The 23,571-nt window shown below is 40.6% G+C and overlaps 2 protein-coding genes across 5 annotated transcripts in view; one reads left to right on the forward strand and one right to left on the reverse strand.

Annotated features, from left to right (window-relative positions):
* Positions 1–4,909: 4,909 nt before the first annotated feature.
* ANKRD49 (ankyrin repeat domain 49) lies at positions 4,910–11,349 on the reverse strand. Its single transcript, XM_032356778.1, has 3 exons — positions 11,258–11,349; positions 7,874–8,228; positions 4,910–6,433 (listed from the first exon to the last, which is right to left on the reverse strand). The coding sequence occupies exons 2-3, from the start codon at positions 8,129–8,131 to the stop codon at positions 5,972–5,974; spliced, it is 720 nt and encodes a 239-aa protein (XP_032212669.1). The 5' UTR covers positions 8,132–8,228; positions 11,258–11,349; the 3' UTR covers positions 4,910–5,971.
* Positions 11,350–11,351: 2 nt separating this feature from the next.
* Positions 11,352–23,571, forward strand: part of MRE11 (MRE11 homolog, double strand break repair nuclease) — a 79,046-nt gene continuing 66,826 nt past the window's right edge. Inside the window, exons 1-4 of one of the 4 annotated variants that reach the window (XM_032356775.1) lie at positions 11,352–11,430; positions 12,311–12,442; positions 15,087–15,219; positions 21,026–21,186. In XM_032356775.1, coding sequence (XP_032212666.1) covers positions 12,423–12,442; positions 15,087–15,219; positions 21,026–21,186 — 314 coding nt within the window. In that variant the 5' untranslated portion in view covers positions 11,352–11,430; positions 12,311–12,422. The other 3 variants (XM_032356774.1, XM_032356772.1, XM_032356776.1) reach the window with 3 other exon arrangements.

The raw sequence follows: 23,571 nt of genomic DNA on the forward strand, positions 1-23,571 counted from the left end.
AAAAAAAAATCAATTGATTTTCCCTCCACTTCAATTTTTACCCTAGGTTCGGGGAGGGGCTCCGAACCACGGCCCCTTCAGTCTCTAGTGGCCAGCATTGCTGTCTTCTTTTTGGGGCACTCCCTGGCCCAATGTCCTTTTTCTTTACAGTAAGCGCACTGATCTGAATCTAAGTCTTCCTGCCTGCTTTCTCTGTGCTTAGACTTTTGCCTCCATTGGCTATCCCCTACCTGCCTTCTCCCTTTCCATTGACCTTTTTTCCCCCCCTGTTTCTTCCCCGCTTCATGCAGTGCCAAAACCTTACCCAGCTTTTTTGTCTGCCTTTCCTCTTCCTGTGCATCCCTGTTGCTAAACACCTTTTCTGCTATTCCCACTAACTCAGTCAGATTCTTTCCTTCAAATCCCTCAATTTTCTGAAGTTTCCTCCTTATATCTGGGGCTGACTGACTAGCAAAAGCAAGATTCACTGCCCTCTGATTTTCGGGCGCCTCAGGGTCGATCGGGCTATACATTTTATAGGCTTCAATAAGCCTTTCTAGGAAAGCTCCCGGAGACTCATTCTTACCTTGAGTCACCGCACTAATTTTAGATAAATGTATGGGTCTCCTTGCAGCTGCACGGAGGCCTCCCAGCAGAGCCTGGCGGTAGAAGCGTAGGCTCTCCTTACCTTCATTGGAGTTTGGATCCCAGTCGGGGGGTTCCCTTGGGCAGTAGTCCTCCATTTGCCGGGGATCAAGGTCCCTGCCAAGTCTCTCATTTATCATCTTACGGGTTTCTCGCACAATGCGATCCCTCTCTTCCGCGCTGAAGAGGGCCATAAGGAGTTGTTGACTATCCATCCAGGTGGTTTGGTGAGTAAGAAAGGCAGTCTCCAAAAGACTGGTTAAATCCTGAGGGTGGACAGAAAAGGATTTATGTTGGGCCTTCCAGTTACAGATGTCAGAAGAGGAGAAAGGGATATAGGTTAGGTGGGGGCGCCCTCTTCCGACCGGTGGAGCAACCTCATGGAGAGGCAGCATGGGAGCTGCCGATGGAGCCGGTGAGGTGAAGGGAGTTAAAGGGGGATAGAGGAAAGGGGGAGATTCAGGGCAGTCTTCCTGCTTGGTGGTCCCAAAAGTGGACCCTGACCGCATATGAGGTGGGCTGGTAAGGGCGTCCTGGGACGGAAAGTCAGGTTTAGGGGTCAGATAAAAGGGGGGAAATTCCACATTCTCCACATCCGACGGAGGTAGGATGGTCTTCTTCCCGGATTCCCCCTCCTCTTTTTGTTCCGGTTTTGGTGATCCAACCTGCCTTAGGGGGAGAGAGATGGTTTGGTTAGTGGGGAGAAGGTGAGACTTGAGCCATGACGGTGGCTCTTCTACCAGATATCGCCAGGCCACGATGTACGGTATTTGGTCTTGATGGAGATTGAAGACCTTGCTCTGAGTAGAGTAGATTTGAGCCAAGACAAACATTCCTTCCGGCGGCCACCCTGTGGAGGAAGCGGGCCACTCTAAGTGGCAGAGTGTTTTTAGTTTTCCCGGATAAACCTTGTCACCTGACTGGATGGCTTTACTTTGAAAATCCTTAAAATGCTGGAGAACAAGACTTAAGGGTGTCATAGGTTCCTTACTCCCCACTTGCCTCATTTCTCCAAACATAATTAACAACACAACAGACAACAAAAAGACAAGACAAATACAACTGCAGGCCCAGCTGTCCTCACCCAGATCTTGCTGCTGGTGGGAATTTTCTCCATCCCCTGCAAACAGAATGAACAACAGAACAGACAACGAAAAGACAAAACAAAGACAACCGCAGGCCCAGCTTTTCAGAATCTGAGGAGACCTCCTAGGGGGACTCGAACCCCCTGACTGTCTAGGGGGACTCGAATCCCCTGGCGATCTACCAGCGGAGGGAAGGGGCGTCCCGGCATCCTCTCCAGCCCTGGGGAGCATGGCCGCGTCCGGTTTCACACCCCGGTGGGCTATACCTGGAGCTCCACCCAGACAGACAGATCTCACAGAGCACCTGGGGATCAGCGGATCCCACAGAATAAAATCTGTGAGATTTTACCTCGAGGCTTTTCCCAGAAATTCTGATGCTGGCTCAGTTCTCGCCGTTTAATCCCGGGCAAAGCCCCCAAATGTTATGCCCCAATAATGGGTGTGTGATTAAAGGAGCGAGACTGATAGAAAGTGAAGGTCAAGCAAAGCTTTATTTCGCGCCAGGCATCAAGAATCTAACCGAACGTTCGGGGCCGCACCTCTTACAAGAGAGGGCAGCCCTTCTCTGTTTCACAGACTAGCTTTTAAGAGCAAAGGCCAAGCGGTCAGGCCTGGCCTCGCACAGGTGGCCAATGAGATTGTAACACACACAGGAAACTCCACAGTGATGCTAGGTGACCAATTGAGTTACAATTTACCCTAGACATTTGAACCAGCCTATTACACCTTGATTGAGATTGGTGCCACAAAGGCTCCCAAAGGGCGGGGCCCAAACTCCTTGGTAACCAGGGAGACAGTATGCATTCCCCCCACCCCCCAACTGATCAGTGTCTCCACCTGACCCACCTTTGTGTCTGGGCTTTGTTACCTGAAGCTGGTTTCCAGGGCTTGTCCCCAAGTAAATCCCCTGGGGGAAGGGGAGCAGGGACAGTTTAATTTTAATGAAAGCCTCTTGCTAAATAAGTCCTTACAATATGAGATAAAGAAAAAAAAAACCAAATTGGGTAGCAGTTTGCTTTTAGAATTTATTATTTCATTAAGCAGATTTTCTAGCCTATAAAGACTGCTTCTCTGAGATCCACTGGCAAATGTGACCATGTCATTAAATTCATAATGATGGCTATTAGACGTACCTGAGCATTGACTGGGTAATCAGTGATGAACCAAATATGAGAGTTTTTGTGTTTTTATTCCACTTGGTCAACATTAATAAGACTCATCCTGAAAGCGGTGAAATTAGGTATGAATTTAAAGAGGAACTCAGGTAATAGGCATTGAGGAGCTGTATAAAGAACAAAAAATAAGCCACTCTCAGCTTCTCAGCCCTGGGTACAGAAAACCCATTTTCTTTCAGAAACTAATTTCCTCTCAGTCCTTTTAATTATTTGCTAACCTCCTTTTGCTTTACCCCAACCTCTTCAGATTTTCCCCTTGGTTGGAGACCTCTGATGCCTGAAAGGGATCTTTGAAAATGGGATATAGTGTTTCCACGAATGGAGGCATTTGGATTTTTGTCATAATAGATGCCAATGAAGAGAAATAAATGAATGCATCCATAGAATAAAGTCTACATCCCATCACCATGGTAGATAGTGGGTCAGAGAGCTCCCTGGAGGAGCATATTTAAGATTTAGAAGAACAGGGATGCCTGGGTGGCTCAGTTGGTTAAGCAGCTGCCTTCGGCTCGGGTCATGATCCCAGCGTCCTGGGATCGAGTCCCACATCGGGCTCCTTGCTCCGCAGGGAGCCTGCTTCTCCCTCTGACTCTGCCTTCTACTCTGTCTGCCTGTGCTCGCTCTCACTCACTCTCTCTCTGACAAATAAATAAATAAAGTCTTTAAAAAAAAAAAAGAAAAAAAGATTTAGAAGAGCAAAGCCAGCTCATTTCATTTGTCAGCCTGTGAATTATGATGTACTCCTTGAACAATGACAGTCACCTTTCCTCAAGCATATAAGCTAAAGCCAGTTATGAAAAACAGTCTTTGGATAAACTCTCCCAGATTAGAGAAAATTTTCTTTGCAAACCGAGTTTTTTTTTTTTTTTTTTTTTTTTTAAGGCTTCTTAAAGCAAAGTGGAAGATACAGGTAAGTAAAAGAGTCAAAAGCATGATTAGTGAATGCCTTCTGTGGATAGGAAACACTTTCCTAAGGAAAAGTATGAAGGAAGCAAACACCACAAATTCTGTGCTCAGAGACGGAAAGGATTTCTTTTATGTGGAGTTTGCTCCTCAGCACTGGTTGAATGTTGAGGCCTGAAACCAAGGGAGTAGTGAGTCACATCTCAGCTCCTTATTGTAAGTAAGGAGGTCTTTTTGGCCCCAGACTTAAGTGGAGAGCTTATGTAAAATCATGGATGCAACTTATTTCCAAAGTAAGAAAGGAGTCACAGACTCTTTCAGGTGAGCAGGTAGCTTGTTTAGCAGTCTGCTAGGGTAGAAGGGGTCCTATTCTATTGTCACTGCCTGTCAGCTGTACCTGTCATCTGGTATCCTCAAATTGGGCCACTTTTTTTTTGAGAGAGTTTGTGCCTATACAGGGACGGGAAAAGGCAGAGGGAGAGGGAGAGAATCTTAAGCAGGCTCCATACCCAGCACAGAGCCCAACACAGGGCTCAATCTCACCTCTCTGAGATTATGACCTGAGCCAAAATCAAGAGTCAGATGCTTCAATGACTCTGCCACCCAGGCACCCTGGGCCCAGTACATTTCATAGACATTGGTACTCTGAAACTGAGGCATCTCCTAGCCAGAGACCACAGAATAATTAAAGCTATCCTAATTCTTGAATGCTGTTTGTCATGATGATTCAGTTGGTAATTAACTTTTCTGAGATGATTCAATTTTTTTTAACCCCAAAACCACCAAACATATTTGATTAAGTAACATTATTAGTCCATAGTGATTGGCTCACATGGACTGGCTCAAAGAGACAAACTTTGGTGAATAAACAACTGAAGAAAAGGCTCATTGGTTTAGTTTCCTTCCCATTAGCATGTCAGTTCTGGTGTTAAGAAGTTAAGAGACAACCCTTCAGGAACAGTCACAGAAAGGGTAGGCGGTCAGTGGGAAACTCCTGCTAGAGAGACTGAGACGGTAGTTAATCAATATATGTTCAATGAATACATAGGTTATGGATCCAAGGAAGATCTGTGCTGATCAAAAAAAAAGAGAGAGAGAGAGAGAGAGAGAGAATTGGCATCATTTTTGTTGTTCAAAACTTTTATTTTTTTCTGAATATTTCTATTTATGCTTGTGTCACTATCCACACTGTGGCTTTTTTAAAACCTGAGCCACTTATAATCTAGCCCCAATATAATCATCATCCTTTCACTCTTCGAATTCCTTTTCCCTCATTTCTTTGCCTTTGTAGGATTCATATAAAAGGAGGACCTTGGAAAACCAAGATTTCCTGTGAACTAGAGAGACCATCTGAGCAGTGCCCCCAAACAACAGGATTAGGCAGGTAAAACCAGTTGGTGAGCACATATAGTACGATCACTTGGACCAAGGTAGAGTAGTGCGCATGTCTGAAAGGTCACACCTACTCAACCAATGGAAGAAGGATCGTGTGGGTTGACCAGGGTGAGGTAGGGCCGTCCACAGGATTGTGTGAACTGTGGTTGTGGAGGCAGTTATGTAACATTCACGGGCTAAACACTTTAGTTAACTACTTTGCTGAAAATGGTCTACACTCTAAAAGATAAAGATCTAAGCTTCTTTAATGTTTTTTTAAACTTGTGACCATTCAAGTCACTAATAAGTGAGTTCTTACCATTTAAAATGAAAGCAAATGGCTATCGTGATGTGGAGAAGATGGCTGAACTGCACCAGTATACTTGAGATTTTTCAATTAAATTCTGAGTTACCTCACCTTATAAAAATACATGTCAATATACTAAATACTGCATGAAGACCCAGGATGGGGCAGGGGGTTGTATTTAAAAATACACTTCTCTTGGATCAGCACCAAAAATATCATTAGTTTTTCTGTGCAACCTGTTACAAGTTGTTAAGTAGAAGCGTGTTAAAATTATTTCTGATAAAAATTACAAAGTCCACATAGATCAGTAAAGGTATATCCAAACAACTTTCAAATACATTTTGACATCAAGGTTAGGCATTTCACTGGGAAGGGCATTCGAATGTGTACCACTGAATTTCTGTCGCAAAACTTTTGATGTCAACTTTGTATCATGGGCATATGTCCTATCTCACACAAAGGAGGCACTGGTACTTGGAAACTTCAGAGGATTATTAGAACTGTTATGGCTGAGGTGAAGAATTTGTGCAGCCTTCCACAATTTCAAAGAGGTAGTGATAGACACTTGTCCGCCTGGCAATATCAAGGGCCGTTTCTTCCAAGTTGTTCTTCAGACCCGGTTTGATGTAGCGGTTCATGAGGAGGAGCTCCAGGGTATCTTTGCTGTCTCTGTTCCCAGCAGCAAGGTGTAAGGGGGTCAGGAGGCCTTTTGTTTGGGCGTTGATATCTGCATCATGCTGGAGTAAGAAAGAAGCGACTCTGGTGTTATTCCACTTACAAGCACTGTGCAGCGGTGTCCAGCCATCCACAGTCACCGCGTGGACATCTGCCCCTTGTGCAATCAGCTCGCGTACCACATCTAAGTGTCCACTGTAGGCTGCTCGATGGAGAGGGGTATATTCGTCTTCGTCTCTAGTGTTGACATGGGTGGCCTTTTCAGACAGTAGTCTCCGCACTGTAGTAAGCTGAGAAGGAAAAGGATCTTTTCAAAACCCAGCGTGACCAAAACAGTACATGAAGCAAACTAAACTGCCCAGTGGTGTTAAATTTATTTGAGCTCCACAAAAACTTGTTAGCAGAGGACTTTTAAGATAAAAATGATTTAAGATTTATTTTGGGGACAGAGGGCTACAGATTTAAGAATGAACACGTTAGTGTTAACCACACTCTTGCTTCTAAGAATGTGACTCTCTCTGAAAACCAAGTATCAGTATCAGATGTATGACAATCACACATTTACTCCTGGTCCAGTTAAGGCCCACTGCATCTAGGCTTTAGTCCTAGAGAAGTAACACAGACCATAATTGTATTCGGTATTTTACACTTCATTAGTGAAAACATTAATAACTGATTTTTCTACAGTAGGATTATGGTACCAATATGCATAGTGCATAAAGCTTTGAAAAATAAACTTATCAGAAGAATACAATGGTAACAAGGAAATCTAGAGATTAAGGAGCTCAATTCCTTCCTACTAAAACAACCTTGGAAACATGTTTTCAGTAAGTTGATTTTCAGTTTGGTCTTGGATCTCTGGTGGATGCAGTGTGCTCCTGGATGAAAAAGTTATCCAAAAATGCAATACTTTTTAGTTATTAATTTGCTACCACCAACATGGAAGAACTTAGTAAAACGAAGAAGTGGCTGAGCAGGAAGAATCCATTTGATGATACTACTTACATAATATCGGGCAAATTAATATTCCTGAATCCCATTTTCTTAAACTGTAAAAGGGAAGAATATTACTTATCTTGTGGGGATAGATGAGGATTAAGTCAAATAATATAATAAAGTACATGGTATAGTTGGTATTCAAAACATGTTAATTCCCATCCTCCCTCTTCTAAATGATAGTTGTCTCTAGGAAGATCTTAACGACTTAATATAAATGTTTTTAAAAATATAGGTGATTTTGGGGCGCCTGGGTGGCTCAGTGGGTTAAGCCGCTGCCTTGGGCTCAGGTCGTGATCTCAGGGTCCTGGGATTGAGTCCTGCATCGCGCTCTCTGCTCAGCAGGGAGCCTGCTTCCCTCTCTCTCGCTCTCTGCCTACTTGTGATCTCCCTCTGTCAAATAAATAAATAAAATCTTCAAAAAAAAATATAGGTGATTTCTTGCTAACTATATAATTATCCCTTAAACTCCCAAATAATACCCAATAGGACGCTTTGTGACTATCTATGTCCTTTCATGGACATTGCCTCATTTGATCCTCAAATCCTGTATAAAAGATAAAGGTATTATCATGGCCATTTTTATAGGTAAGAAAATAGAGGTTCAGGAATGGTAGGATTTGCCCAAAGTCACAAACCAAATAGAGGTTCAGGGACAGGTCTTCTGGCTCTGAATCCAGTACTTCTCTTATTATATTATGGTTTCCTCTTTAATTGTTGTTTGTTTTTTTTACCCGATTTTTTTCTGCGGCCCAAAGAAGCAATTTGCTTGGATCTTTTTCCATCTTTTTTTCTTGCAATTGATACCACTCTTCAGTTTTTTCATCTTGTTCCTCGTCTTCATCAGAATTCCCTACCCAGAGACTTTGGGTACCAGTGGGAATAAGGTGCCCATGTGTTTCCAACAATTCAAGCTGGTTAAAGTGTTCAGAAAAGTCCAGGGAATTTTCTGGGTCTGGTTTTCCATCACTATTTACTTTCCCTTTTTCCATTTTTCCTATGACACTAAATATAAAACATTTCAAATGCCAGGGTATAAATAATCTTTCTAGAGATGAATTATGTCTGCTTTATTTTATCCACCAAGATCTGGAAACACAAACACAAAAATTATTAGCAAAACAGTAATTGTTTGTCAAAAGCATAGATAAGTCTTGCAAACATACACAATAAACCCATCTAGACTTTTTGGTTTTACTGGTAGTCTTTACATTCTCTAAATACCAGTGCTGAAATTTGTTATCTATACTTTTAATGGTTAAAACTTTATTTTTGTTGTTGTTGTTTTCTTCTACTAAGCCAATGGTTATATTATTCTGAATCTATTGGTTTCGATGCTATGGTATTATATGAAGAGTGATAAATGCTTAAGGCTTTTAAATCATAATTTAAAAGACCAACACATTCATGATTTTTATAAACTAGACACATAGATGATATAAAGCAGAAATAAAAACTTTTAGTTTCTAATAAATTACTTCAAAGAATTAGACATTCTTAGGGATGGAATAGCCCCAAGGATACCTGTATAAATCTCTCATGAGTGCAGATATCTTTATTAACACATCTATAATAATTATCCTATTTCTACTTTAATAATTTCGGGGTTGGGAAAATACACTGCTTTAAAAAGGAGTCCCATTCCTTGAAAGACACTATAATTTTTAGTTGGCTTCTTGTCTGGAACTAAATTTCGGCTGTCATTCACTCCCTTCAACAAATATGAATAGAATGCCTGGTCTGTGCCAGTCTTCGGGTATTGGGATTCAATAATGAACGAGATTCATGTCTTAACCTCAGAAAGGTTATTGTCTATTGGAGGTGACTAGAAACAACAGCACGATGTGTGCTATGACAGGACTCCGTCCAGAAACAATGATATACAAGAGGGTTAATCCAATCCTAAAGGATTAGAGAAGGCTTCTTGAAGGAAGGGACATTTATTTAGTGAAGCTGCCACATTAATTTATAAACCAGTTATCAGTTTTAAGAGTTGCACAGCTTTGGGGCGCCTGGGTGGCTCAGTGGGTTAAGCCGCTGCCTTCGGCTCAGGTCATGATCTCAGGGTCCTGGGATTGAGCCCTGCATCAAGTCCTGCATCAGGCTCTCTACTCAGCAGGGAGCCTGCTTCCTCCTCTCTCTCTCTGCCTGCCTCTCTGCCTACTTGTGATCTCTATGTCAAATAAGTAAATAAAATCTTTAAAAAAAAAAAGTTGCACAGCTTATTAAATCTTAACCAATTTTTAAAAACGCAAATAACTAGTAAGTATCTTTTAAAAATACCATTTCTCAGGCTCCCAGTTATATTTGTTGAAATCTTATCAGTCTTTCAAGGCTCTTCTCAGATGTCATCTCTTTCATTAGTCTTTCTTGAACTTCCAAATTAGATTTCTCTCTAGTTGCTTTTTTGGTTCTACCTATTGTCTTATTTCAGCACTAATTATTTCCTTAGAGAATTATAAGCTTAAGGATAGAGTCTGTATTTAACTTAAATTTCTGTCCTAATCAATATTTGTAGAATGAAATTTAATTAAAGTCCTTCACTTGATTTTGTCTGGAATGTATTCTGAGAAGTTCCAGAATTAGTCTTCCCTTAAGATACTAATTTCTTTCTAATTTCACAAGCTTAACAGTATTCAATCCTAATGCAGCATTAGATTTTATCATTAGTGCCAAAAGTACTACCCTTATGTTTAAATTTATCACTTGTGACTAATAATGTCTCTGGGCCTGTTACTTCGCTGTAAAATGTAATGATTGTACGAACTGATTTCCAAGTCGTGCCTGGTTTTTCAGAGTCTATTGATACCCCATCAGAATTACTTTACTTTTTATTAGTTCTCTTGGAATTCTCACTTTTTACTATTGAAGTATTGTTGATACAGTGTTATATTAGTTTCATGTGTACGAACACAATGATTCCACAATTCTGTACATGACTCGACCCTCACCACACTATATTACTGACTACACTTACTGTATTGTTGGCTATATTCTCTATGCTGTACTTTTCATCTCTGTGACTTACTCATTTTATAAATGGAAGTTTGTACCTCCTCAAACCTTTCACTCATTTTGTCTATCTTCCCACCCCTCTTCCCTCTGGTAACCACCAGTTTTTTTTCTCTGTATTTATGATTTTTATGATTTCCTGTAGGTAGGAACTCCCATTGGGACTCTCATTTTTTACTTCACTATCAAACTATTCCCTAAACGTTGCAAAACAAAAATGATCATATATCAGTTCATTAAACACTCTGAACAGATACTGATAAAGTTCATTTAACTAAATCAAAAATAGAAGTAATAAGGCACATTTATCCTCCCCTTTCCTTTCTGTACCCCCCTCCCCAGTTTTTAAAAATAAATTCTGAATTTACTGCTCCAGATACAGTAACTCATACATAAAATTTCTTTTTTAATTTAGGTAGATTTAATTTAAAGAGTCAAACCTAGGTGCATCTCCTTGACTCCGGATTTTTAAAAAATCGATTAAGATTCTGACTTGATGATACTCCACCAGGAAGAAATAGGATATGTTTCTTAAAAGAACACATTTCGACAGAGCTCTAAACTGTCAACGCCTCGGAAATAGCTCAGTGACAGATGCGGGCATAAACCCCGTTTTCCAGGTGAAGGCGCCGAACTTCGTACAGATTAAAACAACCTGCCCTAGATTAGGGACGCTTCAATGGAACTAAAAGGTCAGATTTTTTCATTGAAAAGTTTCATATTTTTTAACTGTACTGTATTTTACTGCTATCAGCACAAAGCAATACAGACGTGCTGAACCCGGGATCCAGGGGTGAAAAGAAGGGGAAGCTGGGAGTAAAAGGGTCCGAATGCTCTAACTCTGGGGAGTGGGAGTGAGGGAGAAAGCCCCTAGTCCCGGCCCTCTGGCACCGATTGGTCATTTCCCAGGCCCGGAGTCGCGCCTGCGGCCTTCCAAACAGCCAAGCGTGGAGAAGCTGCTCCAGCCCCACCCCGGACCCGCGACGCGGCTAGAACAACAGGGCTCAGCCGGGGTCGACAGGTGACCCGCTCCCAAGGGCCCAGGAGTTTTTAGGTGGCGCGAAGGGACCAAGGAGCGCGGTCCGGGACAAGCAAGAGCTACCCACCTTAAAGAAGGGAAACATCGCTGTCGCGAACCTCGCTTCCGGGGTCGTCCCTCGGCTTCTCAGGATTGGCTCCTGCTTAGGGGCGGGGCGTCACCGCCGCTTTCCCGGCTCCCTGACTGCATTCGGCAGCCAATGAGAACCGAAGAAGACCTGAACTCTACGGCATCAATAAGGTATCGCGAGAGAAAGAGTCTCTTTTTTATTTTTTTATTTTTTCTCCCCTCTCCCGCCGAATTCAGGTTTTTGACCCGGCGGCTCCCTGCGTGCAGGCTCAGGAAGTGCTGTTGCTTTACTTCTCACGAATCCCGCTCCTTCTTCCCGGGTAAAAGACAGCCTGGGGGTCCGGTGCGGGGGCTTTGGAGAGTGTAGGTGTGGGGTAATTTAAGGAATTACCGTCTCCTATTTTGTGGGATCCCGGGCGGACGTCCTGAGTGGATTGACTTTCTGGAAAGAGTGGGACGAGTCGGTTAAGGCCTGGAGGTTCTGGTTCTGGCTTCAAAGAGTCCAGTGGCGGCGGGGGCGGGGGGCAGGGTGTGTTGAGGCTCAGCATCTGGAAGGAACCAGGAGTCGGGACGTAGGAGGGGTGGTTTCGCTGTGGCAGCGGCTCTTCCCCAAATGTGTTGCCCTTTCCTGTTGCCTTGCAGGCGTTTCTCCGCGGAGCACGTGTTTCTGTTTACTTACCCTAGTTTTAAAGGTGGGGCCTTCTCTTTTCCTAAACTGGACCATTCCTTTAAACAGTCCTGTGGTTGAGCTTGGGATACGCGATTTTCTCCATGCCCCAGGGTAGCCTGTGCACATCCAGAGTTGTTTTGTGTGCTAAACCAGAATTACTGTCTGTGATCCTTTCTGTCCATTTATCTAATAAACACTAGTTTCTGGTAGTTTGATCAGAGTGGTGAAACTAAAATGGTAAAACTAAACTGGAGATGTGCTGTTTTCTGTTGTTAGCTCTTAAAAAGTAAAAATATAGCCGGCGCTTAGATGAAAATGAGATTCCTAAAATCGGTAGTTTTTAAAATAATGTATTTGACAATAATGTAATTTTGTTTTTAGAATCTGCTAGAATTTGGAATCGAGTCAGTTTCCTGACAGCTTTGATCACAGGACCCAGGAGTACTTGGAGAGAAAACTAGTTGGAGAGGAGCTGGACTGACCATACATCGAAATGAGTCCTGCAGATGCCCTGTAAGAACTTGTCTTCTGGAATCTTTTTTGCTTTGAATTTCTTGAAGCCCATCAACTATAATCACCATGAATAAAAACTTATTTAAAAAATTAGCAGTGGGCGCCTGGGTGGCTCAGTGGGTTAAGCCGCTGCCTTCAGCTCAGGTCATGATCTCAGGGTCATGGGATCAAGTCCCGCATCGGGCTCTCTGCTCGACAGGGAGCCTGCTTCCCTCTCTCTCTGCCTGCCTCTCTGTCTACTTGTGATTTCTCTGTCAAATAAATAAATAAAATCTTTAAAAAAAAATTAGCAGTAAATAACTTGCCTATAAACAGAAATGTCACCAAAAAGAATACATTGTTAAAAAAAATTAGTATAATTTTTTATAATTATAAAAGATTGTACAGCTATAGATTGAGGCCTTGCAATAATTTGATATTTTACTATAGTATATACGTTTATATTCTTAGGTTTTCTCTTAAAATATTGAAGCTATCAATATTCTTGAACTTTTGTGAGGAAGTCTTATTGGCCAATGCAAGCCTATTTAAGCAGAGTTTTAGAGTAGTAAATTGTTCTAGCATTGAATAGATTGGAAATAAATTTGGGTGAAATGAAAATCGGTGAAAGAATCAGAAGACGCTGATTTCAGTTCCTTGGTTATTACTGTATGACCTTGGGGAAGTTAGCAATTCTCTGAACCTTGCCTACATTTCTTCATTATATATATATAATTGGAACAGAATTGCCTTTCTCAGATTAATTTAGATGTTTCAATGAGAGAATTCGTTTGAAGATATTTTGTAAGTTGATATGGAAGCTTAGGGTAATGTGATTTTTTTTTTAAGATTTTATTTATTTGAGGGACAGAGATAACAAGTAGGCAGAGAGGCAGGCAGAGAGAGGAGGAAGCAGGCTCCCCGCTGAGCAGAGAGCTCCTTGTGGAGCTCAATCCCAGGACCCTGAGATCATGACCCAAGTGGAAGCAGAGGCCTTAATCCACTGAGCCACCCAGGCGCCCCATGGGTAATAATATGATCTTGAAAGTATTCTGATCAACTGGTGTATATGTAGCAATTGGAACTATGTGCATATCTCATCTTTGAAGTTTTTGAAGAGAAATCTCTTCTAGAACAATCTCATATGTAAAGATTTTAATTTGGAGATATATGTGAGAGTTTTTTATTTTTTTTATTTATTTTTTTTTTTTTAAGATTTTATTTATTCATTTGACACAGAGAGATCACAAGTAGGCAGAGAGGCAGGCAGAGAGAGAGAGGAGGAAGCAGGCTCCCCGCGGAGCAGAGAACCCGATGCGGGACTCGATCCCAGGACCCTGAGATCATGACCTGAGCCGAAGGCAGCGGCCTAACCCACTGAGCCACCCAGGCGCCCTATGTGAGAGTTTTTTAAATTTCATTATGGTTTAGTGAAAATAGACCGAGTGGTTAAATCCTGTTTCTTCTACATAGTTGTGCGATAACTCATTTAATTTCTCTATAAACAGTTTTCTAATTTTTTAGAGACAGTAATACCTATTTCTTTACATGTGGAAGTTGAGGTGAGATCATAGATACATAAGCATTTTAAAGAAAGTAGTTTTTTTTTTTTTTTTAAGAGTTTATTACTTATTTGAGAAAGAGAGCTTGAGTCTGGGGGAGGGACAGAGGGAGAAGCTGGCTTCGCAGTAACCAGGGATCCCAGGGGCTCAATCCTGATCCTGAGATCATGACCTGAGGGGAAGGCATACACTTAACCAATTGAGCACCCAGGCTCCCTTAGTATTTTAAAGAAGTTAGAAGTTACATTAAAGAAGCTATTAACAACTACTACATTGCTGCTTTACATGAGAGTACCTTTGAATACAACCAAATTCAAATGGAATTGTAAATCTGTTTTGTTACTTGACCATATTCGTTAATGAAACTCTTAACTTTGTGTAGGGACTAGAATCATGCAAGTGTCCTTCAGGGGCTTGAATATAAGTTAATAGTTTATTCGGATAAAATCTACTTATAAAGTAAGAGGGAGGGCTTTTTAAATTAACAGTCGACTCTGATTTTTCTGAACGAGTGCAAAATAGATAAAAAGCAAGTTTAGATATGGGGTCAAATCCTCTTAGGATTTTGGGATGGAACAGAATTGGAAAACAATGACGCTTTTAGGTCCAGGATCCAAAAGAATGTATAAAACTGGAGTTGTAATAAGGGTATACTTTTGGGGCACTTGGGTGGCTCGGTGAGTTAAGCCTCTGCCTTTGGCTTAGGTCGTGATTTCAGGTCCTGGAATCCAGCCCCACTTGGGACTCTCTGCTCAGAGGGGAGCCTGCTCCCCTCCATCCCCACTACCACCTGCCTCTCTGCCTACTTGTGATCTCTGTCTATCAAATAAATAAATAAAATCTTTTAAAAAAAAACAAGGTTATAGTTTTTTGAAAGGAGTCAGAGAACCTTTTAAAGTTTATGTGTGTGTGTTTTGTTTTGAATTAGGTGTAGGCAGACAAACTGAAGAACTGTCAATTGCTTCAAAATTTCAGACTATTTTAAAGCTAGAAAAGTGATTTTACTGTATAACTACTATTATTTATCTTCTAAATTTAGGTTTTAATCTGCTTGAGCATCTTTTAATGAATTATCTTAAAACGTTTTTTCTTTTTTCATATAGTGATGATGAAAATACATTTAAAATCTTAGTTGCAACAGATATTCATCTGGGATTTATGGAGAAAGATGCAGTCAGAGGAAATGATACATTTGTAACACTGGATGAGATTTTAAGACTTGCCCAGGAAAATGAAGTGAGTTTGGTTTACATTTTTTCAGTTTCTGCTATGCTCCCTTAGTCTGTAGTAGACTCTTTTCCTTTCTTAAAGTTGGAGGTTTGTTTTACAGGTTCATATGCTCACATTGCCTGCTTAAATATCAATATACTATAAACACAAAGCAGATTTTAAGTGCTTTGTGACCTCAATTCAGTAGGAGTTGGTTTTGTTAGAAGTTTGTGAAAGTTTACACATATTTATGGGGTGTTTACTGAGTACAGGATCCTGTTGCAGTTTCTGTTTGAAATGGAAAGATGACTCATAGTTTCTGTTTTCCAAGAATATACAGGATATCAGTATGTGAGATAAGACAGATGTCCGTAATGCTCAGATGTAAGTCTTATGTGTTAAGAACCAGAAGAAAGGGGCGTCTGGGTGGCTCAGTGGGTTAAGCCTCTGCCTTCAGCTCAGGTCATGATCTCAGGGTCCTGGGATCGAGCCCCACATCGGGCTCTCTGCTCAGCAGGGAGCCTGCTTCCCCCTCTCTCTCTGCCTCTCTGCCTACTTGTGGTCTCTGTCTGTCAAATAAATAAATAAAATCCTTTTTTTTTTTTTTTTTTTTTTAAATCTTTTTTCTTATTTATTTATTTATTTGACAGAGAGAGATCACAAGTAGGCAAAGGCAGGCAGAGAGAGAGAGAGGAGGAAGCAGGCTCCCTGCTGAGCAGAGAGCCCGATGCGGGACTCGATCCCAGGACCCTGAGATCATGACCTGAGCCGAAGGCAGCGGCTTAACCCACTGAGCCACCCAGGCGCCCAAATAAATAAAATCTTTAAAAAAAAAAAAAAAAAAAAAGAACCAGAAGAAAATCATAAACAGCCTTTCCAGTAGTTTAGAGGTAGAAGAGATCCCATACAAAGATCTCTACTTTATAGAGCCTAGCAACATCAGTTTAAAAGAATGGGGTGGCATTTAACTTAAGCTTTGAAGAACAGGTAGGCTTTTGATGGGTAAAGAGCATAGAAAATGTACATTTCACAGGAAGCAGGAAGAAGGGCACAGAGGTGAGACAGTATGAGGTATGTTAGGGATGCAACAGGTCAGTTTGGCTTATTAGTAGGCCATATGTTAGAAAATGTGCTTAAAAGAATAAAAACACTGTTTGAGCTGTATTAAGGAGGGCTTCAAATGCCAGATTGAGGAGTTTGTACCCGGTTCAGTGGAAAATCTCCTGGTGACAGGATACTGCACAAATTGGTGACCAGACTACTATTTTTAAGTAGTGGCATGGGTTGGAAAAGGGGAAGTGAATGCAAGAAGTATATGGATTTGCATACGTGAGGGATGGAGTTGAGGGAAGGGGAGAGGACACAGTCTGGTGTATGTTTAAGTTTGGGCAAAATGTGATACCAATAATAGAAATAGCTTCTAAATAAGGAAGAGGTACTTTATGTGGGAAGGTGGTGAATTCTGATTTAGACCATTTGAGTTGGAGATTCCAGTATGCCATTCAGTCAACATTCTAGCAAGCCAAAGAAATGTCCTGTTGGACATTTCAGGAGAGAGCTGGGGAGTAAACATATATGCTTGTGACTTACAAATTAGTATCTTCAACCTTGACTTTTCCTCAGAGTTTTGTTCCATTTTTCCGCAAGTCCTTTGGTTTTTCCTTGTAAACATATATGGAAACTCTGTTTTTGTGCCTATATGTTTAGCCTAAAACTTTTATCCTATTTTGCTGGACTACAGTAGCTCCCCATTGGTCTTTCTATTTGCTTTCTTTCCCCTACATTTATTCAGTATAGCGCCAAAGTGAACTTCTAAAATCATAAATCAGATCATATCTCTCTACTGCTTGCAGTCTTCAAGAAGCCTTTCATTGACGCTAAAGTAAAATTCAAACTCCAACGCTCAACTCGATCTGACCTCTGCCAAGAGACTTCTGCAACTCTCTGCATTGTTCATTGTGCTCCATCCACCCTGGCATGTTTTATTCTGGGACCTTTGTACGTCTGGTTCACATTGGAGCACATTGTATTTACCGTTTTCAAGAGGTCTTCCTGGATATCTCCAGACATTTCAGTTACTATGTTTATTTTTTTCATAACACCCTCTGAAATAATATATTGAATTCCCTACTTGTTAACTATTGATCTTTTCCACTAGAAGGTCAACAGGAGAGTGAAAAATCTTTTCTGCTTGTTTACACTGTATCTTAAAATCTAGAAAGGCTCTAGCAAGCAGTAGGGAACTCTTAAAAAAATTTGTTAATGAATAGGGACTATCTAGTACTTTTGCCTTTTTAGAGGGTTTCCTCTTTCCCTGAGGGCAGAGAACTTGGAGCTGAAGGAGGTGTGTTTCCTAATAGAGAAACTTGTGTTCTCTTTTCTCTTTGGTACTAAAATACTGCTTTTCCCGAGCGTAAGCTTCTTTCTTCTGCTCCGTCCTTTGCTTCCCTTCTGTTTCCTTGTTTCCCTTCCTGTGTTCCTTAATTTTAATACTCCCCTCCCCCACAGCCCCATGCTGGTACTTCCAGGTGCATATTTACTGTTTACACTTAATTTTTTTTTTTTTAAAGATTTTATTTATTTATGTGACAGGCAGAGATCACAAGGAGGCTGAGAGGCAGGCAGAGAGAGAGAGGGAAGCAGGCTCCCTGCTGAGCAGAGAACCTGATGTAGGACTCGATCCCAGGACCCTGAGATCATGACCTGAGCCGAAGGCAGAGGCTTAACCCACTGAGCCACCCAGGCGCCCCTACACTTAATTTTTATTTAGTATTTCTTATTACTAAAATCTAAATTTCTCGACTTTAAGTCCCCTATTTTGTTTGTCTGTGCCACTAACTAGCCTTATTTCTACTCCTTGATTTCTTGGGAGTCTTTTGTTTTTTTAACTTTTAATTTTGAAGCAATATCAGTCTCAGAAATGTTGCAGGAATAGTACAAAGAATTCCCTCTCTTTACCCTTCACCCAGATTTTCCTACATTTTACCACTTACCATATTTGTTTTATTCTCTCTCATTACATATACACATGTACACTTTTTTCTGAACCATTTTTTTTTTTTTTAAAGATTTTGTTTATTTATTTGACAGACAGAGATTACAAGTAGTCAGAGAGGCAGGCAGAGAGAGAGGAAGGGAAGCAGGCTCCCCGCTGAGCAGGGAGCCCGATGCGGGGCTCGATCCCAGCACCCTGAGATCATGACCTGAGCCGAAGGCAGAGGCTTAACCCACTGAGCCACCCAGGTGCCCCTGAACCATTTTTTTTTTTAAGATTTTATTTATTTGAGAGCGAGAGAGCGTGAGCTGGGGGAGATTTTCTGAACCATTTGAGAGTACATTGCCTGTATAGCACTGTGCAATTATCAAAACCAGGAAACTAATGTTGATTCAGTACTGTTACATAATTTAAAGATGCTGCTAATTGTCTCAGTAATGGCTGTACTGCAATTTGGGGGCAGGTTGGTAAGAGTCTAGGTCCTAAAGTAGGATTACATTTTGTGTGAAATTGTCATGCCCCCTTAGTTTCTTGTAATCTGCTTTCCTTCGGGCTGCCTTTGTCTTTTTTTTTTTTTTTTTTTTTAAAGATTTTATTTATTTATTTGACAGAGAGATCACAAGTAGACGGAGAGGCAGGTAGAGAGAGAGAGAGAGAGAGGGAAGCAGGCTTCCCGCTGAGCAGAGAGCCCGATGCAGGACTCGATCCCATGACCCTGAGATCATGACCTGAGCCGAAGGCAGCTGCTCAACCCACTGAGCCATCCAGGCGCCGTGCCTTTGTCTTTTTAAGACCCTAGCATTTTTGAAGAGTTCAGGTTCATCATTTTGTAGAATATTCTTCAGTTGGATTTGTCTGGTATTTCCTCATGATTAGATGAATTTTTGCATGAATACCATGGAAGCAAGTTATGTCCTTTTCAATGTTCCCTGGAGTCACAAATTAGCTTCTAAAAATTAAAAAAAAAATTAATGTTTGGTAAAATACAATAAGAAAATTTACCATCTTAACATTTTTAAGTGTACACTTCATCAGCAGTAAGCACATTCACACTGCTGCATAGCCAACCTCCAGAACGCTTCATCTTGCAGAAGTGAAACTATATCATTTTGATTGCTGCTGCTTCTTCCCCTTGAAATGTTTTATTTTCTTTGATGGTTTTTTTCCTGTGCTTTTGTATCATTTTCTTCCTTAAATCTTGTTCATTTTTGAAGACCTAGCTTAAGTCCTACACTTTTATTAAAGCTTCTCTGACTATTGTAGGATGGAGAACTTTTCCCTTCTTTCTTTTAGGTTATTGGGCTGATCTAATAATTAAATCGACATAAGACATGAACAGGAGCAAAACAAATTTTGTATGTACAGGAGCCTCATAGAAATATTAGACTCCCTGACAGGTAATTGAGGCTTATATTGCCATCCTGAGCTAAGGAGAAAGGGGGTAGAGGTCTAGGGCTTCAAAGGGGAAGGAAGATAATTTATAGGAAGATGGGAAGAGCAAATGTTTGCCATGCCATGTAGAGACATATCTTTGTCATAAAAGTTATCTCTGATAATAGCTCTTCCTGGTATAGATCCTCTGTCTAAATTCTTTCAGGCAGTTAAGGGGGGATTAAAAAAAAAAAAAAAAGCTTTTCCTGAGTCTGCCAAGTCTTAACTGCCTTTAGCTCAAAACAATCCATGTGCCAAAGTGACACTTTTGGGAGTGCTGCGTTCCACTCCCCCTCACTTCTGTAGCTCAAGTCATCTGGACTGCTGGGTTCCTTTTTGTAATTAAGAATTTAATCTAGTTTCTTTAAGTAGATTATACACTTCTTGAAAACGTGTTGGACTCTTTTTTTTCTGTATAATTTCTTGCTTCTCTCTTGTTTTTAGAATGCTCTTCCCTAAAGTCTCATTTGTTCTTCGTAGTGCAACTCATATGCCATCGTGTTTACATACTCTTCTGGACTCCTTGTCCTCAGATGAGTTTCTTCCCTTCAGTTAGAATTGATTGTGATGGGGCACCTGAGTGGCTCAGTGGTTTAAAGCCCCTGCCTTCGGCTCAGGTCATGATCCCAGGGACCGGGGATTGAGTCCCGCATCCAGCTCTCTGCTGAGCAGAGAGCCTGCTTCCTCCTCTCTCTCTCTCTGCCTGCCTCTCTGCCTACTTGTGATCTCTGTCTGTCAAATAAATAAATAAATAATCTTAAAAAAAAAAAAAAGAATTGATTGTGATGTTATTGCTGCTCCTGGTTTATTTACATATCCATTGTAGTGCATGTCTGAGTTTGAGTTCTGTTCAGATGTGTAACACTTTGTCTCTTCCATTAGACTCTGAACCATTTAGGGAAGAGATTGTATTTTATCCATCACTTGTATCTGGAGTGCCTGGTACAGGGATTTGCATGTTGTCAGTGTTCAGTGAGTGCATGGCCATCATCTGTTTTGTAGATAGCTATTTCCTTAGGTTTCTGTGCCTGTTGGAGCCCTAAATAATGATTGAATAAATTGAAATCATGACCTGAATTGAACTGGCTATCTTGTCCAGAGGTGCGTTAAAGTGCTAAGTTTATGTTTGATTTGAATAACAACAACAAAAATAATGATCACTTTGGGTAGCATGAGTTAGGGGTTTGGTATAATAATTTGAAGGTGGCTTTTTGAAAGGTAGCCTAGGAACCTGAGTTGGAGTCAAATTAATCAACAGACTGGGAGGCCCCTTGGATAAAAATAAAATATAAATCTTTAAATCTCCATACACAGTAGTATCTTTATGGGTTTTTTCCTACCTCTTTATAGTTTTAACATTCTTACCCACAAAACATACTAATTTTCACACTATTTTCTGTTGATTAGGTGGATTTTATTTTGTTAGGTGGTGATCTTTTTCATGAAAATAAGCCCTCAAGGAAAACATTACATACCTGTCTCGAGTTACTGAGAAAATATTGCATGGGTGACCGTCCTGTATCATTTGAAATTCTCAGCGATCAGTCAGTCAACTTTGGTTTTAGTAAGTAAGTATATTTAAATGCTTAAGTGAATGTTTCCTTGTGTATAGTATTTTTTGTAAAAGACAAACACCTTAACAATTAGTGATTTCACTTTCACTAAAAGCTGTTTTCATAGTGAGTGTAATTCTTTGAATTTTCTGTATATTATGTTAATTTGTATTTCCCTAATTATTTATATCTCTGTGTATCTTCTCAAATTTTTATTGTACATCTTGGTATCTTCTCCTATTCATCTCGTTTGCCCATCTTAAAAATTGGGATTTTTGTCTTTTCCTGTTGAATTCATAGAGGTTGTTTATATATTCTAGAAACTAAATATTTGTTAGGCATGTATTTTTTTTTTCCAGTTAGTGGATTATCTTTTGACTTTTTTTATGGATACTTTTGTTGACAGATTCTTATTTAGTGAGATATATCATTTTTTCCTCCTTAAGATTTGTGCTTGGGGGGCGCCTGGGTGGCTCAGTGGGTTGGGCTGCTGCCTTCGGGTCGTGATCCCAGGGTCCTGGGATCGAGTCCCGCATTGGGCTCTCTGCTCAGCGGGGAGCCTGCTTCCTCCTCTCTCTCTCTGCCTGCCTCTCTGCCTACTTGTAATCTCTCTCTGTCAAATAAATAAATAAAATCTTAAAAAAAAAAAAAAGATTTGTGCTTGGGACTGACTGTTGATATCCTCCTAGAACGCCATGTTGTAAAGATAGTCTCATCTGTTTGTACAGGATACCACATTGCACATAGTTGAAATGTTCTCTCAGACTCCTCAGACTATGCTAGTTTCTCTGTCTTTTCTTATCTTTCATCTAGTCAGCTATTTCATAAACTGTCCCTCAGTTTGGGTTTTTCTCATGATTACACCAGGATTGTGGGTTTTCAGGAAAGAATATTCCAAAGGTGAAGTGCCCTTCTCGTAGCATATCCAGAGTGCAAGCTGTCAACATGGCTTATTACTGGTGAGGATAACCTTGATCTCTTGGTTAAGGTGGTGTCTGCCAGGGTTCCCTGCTGTTAAGTTAGGATTTTTCCCTTTTCATATGCCGTTCATTAGAAGTGATTTGCTAAGTCCAGCCCACACTCAGAGGGATTTAAGTTCCACCTCCTAGAGAGAGGAAGGAGTGTCACAGGATATGGGCGTATTGAAGCTGTCGTAGTCAATAAAAATTTTGAGGGAGTTATTTTGAGTCTCTGCACCTATTCTGTATTTCCTTAAAGTTTGTCCACTAATTTTAGCATTCATCAGTGGTTCTTGCCTGTAGCAGTTATAACTGTGGTGTTTTAATGGTGATTTTCTATTTCCATATTTTTCTACATTTATTAATAAAATTCTTCTGTAAGGAAGATATGTCCATCGTCCCGCATTTGTTAACTTACTTACTCAGCTGTCTATCAGTAGGAACTTATTTGCTTGTTTATATCAGTTGAACCCATTTTTTTCCTTTGGATTATAATTTAATACTATTATAATCTACTTTGTGGCTCAAATGATTTGTTCTAGGGTTAGTCATTGGGTGCTTTTTCAGATTGGTTCCTATCTGCTTTTGACATACCCTTATCCTCCTCCTACCCCCTTACTTTTTGGTGCTAGAAGATGCTCCAAGCTGATTTTTTATTTTCCCTTCCTTAGCTTTAGACTCATCCATTTCTTCAAAGAGCCCTGGTTACTTTGGTGAATGGTATTTGAAAGCCCAAATCTAGATGCTGGACTTGCGCATTGCTATTATCTTTTGCCAGCTTCTAGGCTGTCTGTGCTCACAGCTATGAAATACATGTATATGTACTACCCATGAAAACAGACCTATTTGTATTTATTTCTTATTTATTTATTTATCTATATATATATATTTTAAAGATTTTATTTATTTGACAGACAGAGATCACAAGTAGGCAGAGAGGCAGGCAGAGAGAGAGAGAGGAGGAAGCAGGCTCTCCGCGGAGCAGACAGCCCGATGCGGGGCTCGATCCCAGGACCCTGGGATCATGACCTGAGCCGAAGGCAGAGGCTTTAACCCACTGAGCCACCCAGGCGCCCCTATTTATCTATATTTTTAAAATAAGTTCATGTTGGGAGGTAAATTTTTAGATTTTTGTATGTAAGAAATGGTTGTATTTAACTTTACTCTGGATTGATAATTTGGCTAAGTATAGAATTGGATTTTAAACGATTCCTATAATTTTTAACATATAGCCTTGTTTTCAGGAATTCTGATCAGTATCTTTACCTGTATTCTATTCAGCTCTAGAACTTTAGTGTTTTCTTCTTTCTTTCATCTTCTTTTTAAACTGCTCCACCCACCTTTGCAAACCTGTTCACATATTTCTTTGCTCACTATTGTTGCTTCTTGTATTTCATTTTTTTCTCTGGATTCTGTTTTCTTTCTAAAGTACAGTTTTCAG

This window comes from Mustela erminea, chromosome 9 (assembly GCF_009829155.1).
Source record: "Mustela erminea isolate mMusErm1 chromosome 9, mMusErm1.Pri, whole genome shotgun sequence".
Classification (NCBI taxonomy): Eukaryota; Metazoa; Chordata; class Mammalia; order Carnivora; family Mustelidae; genus Mustela; species Mustela erminea.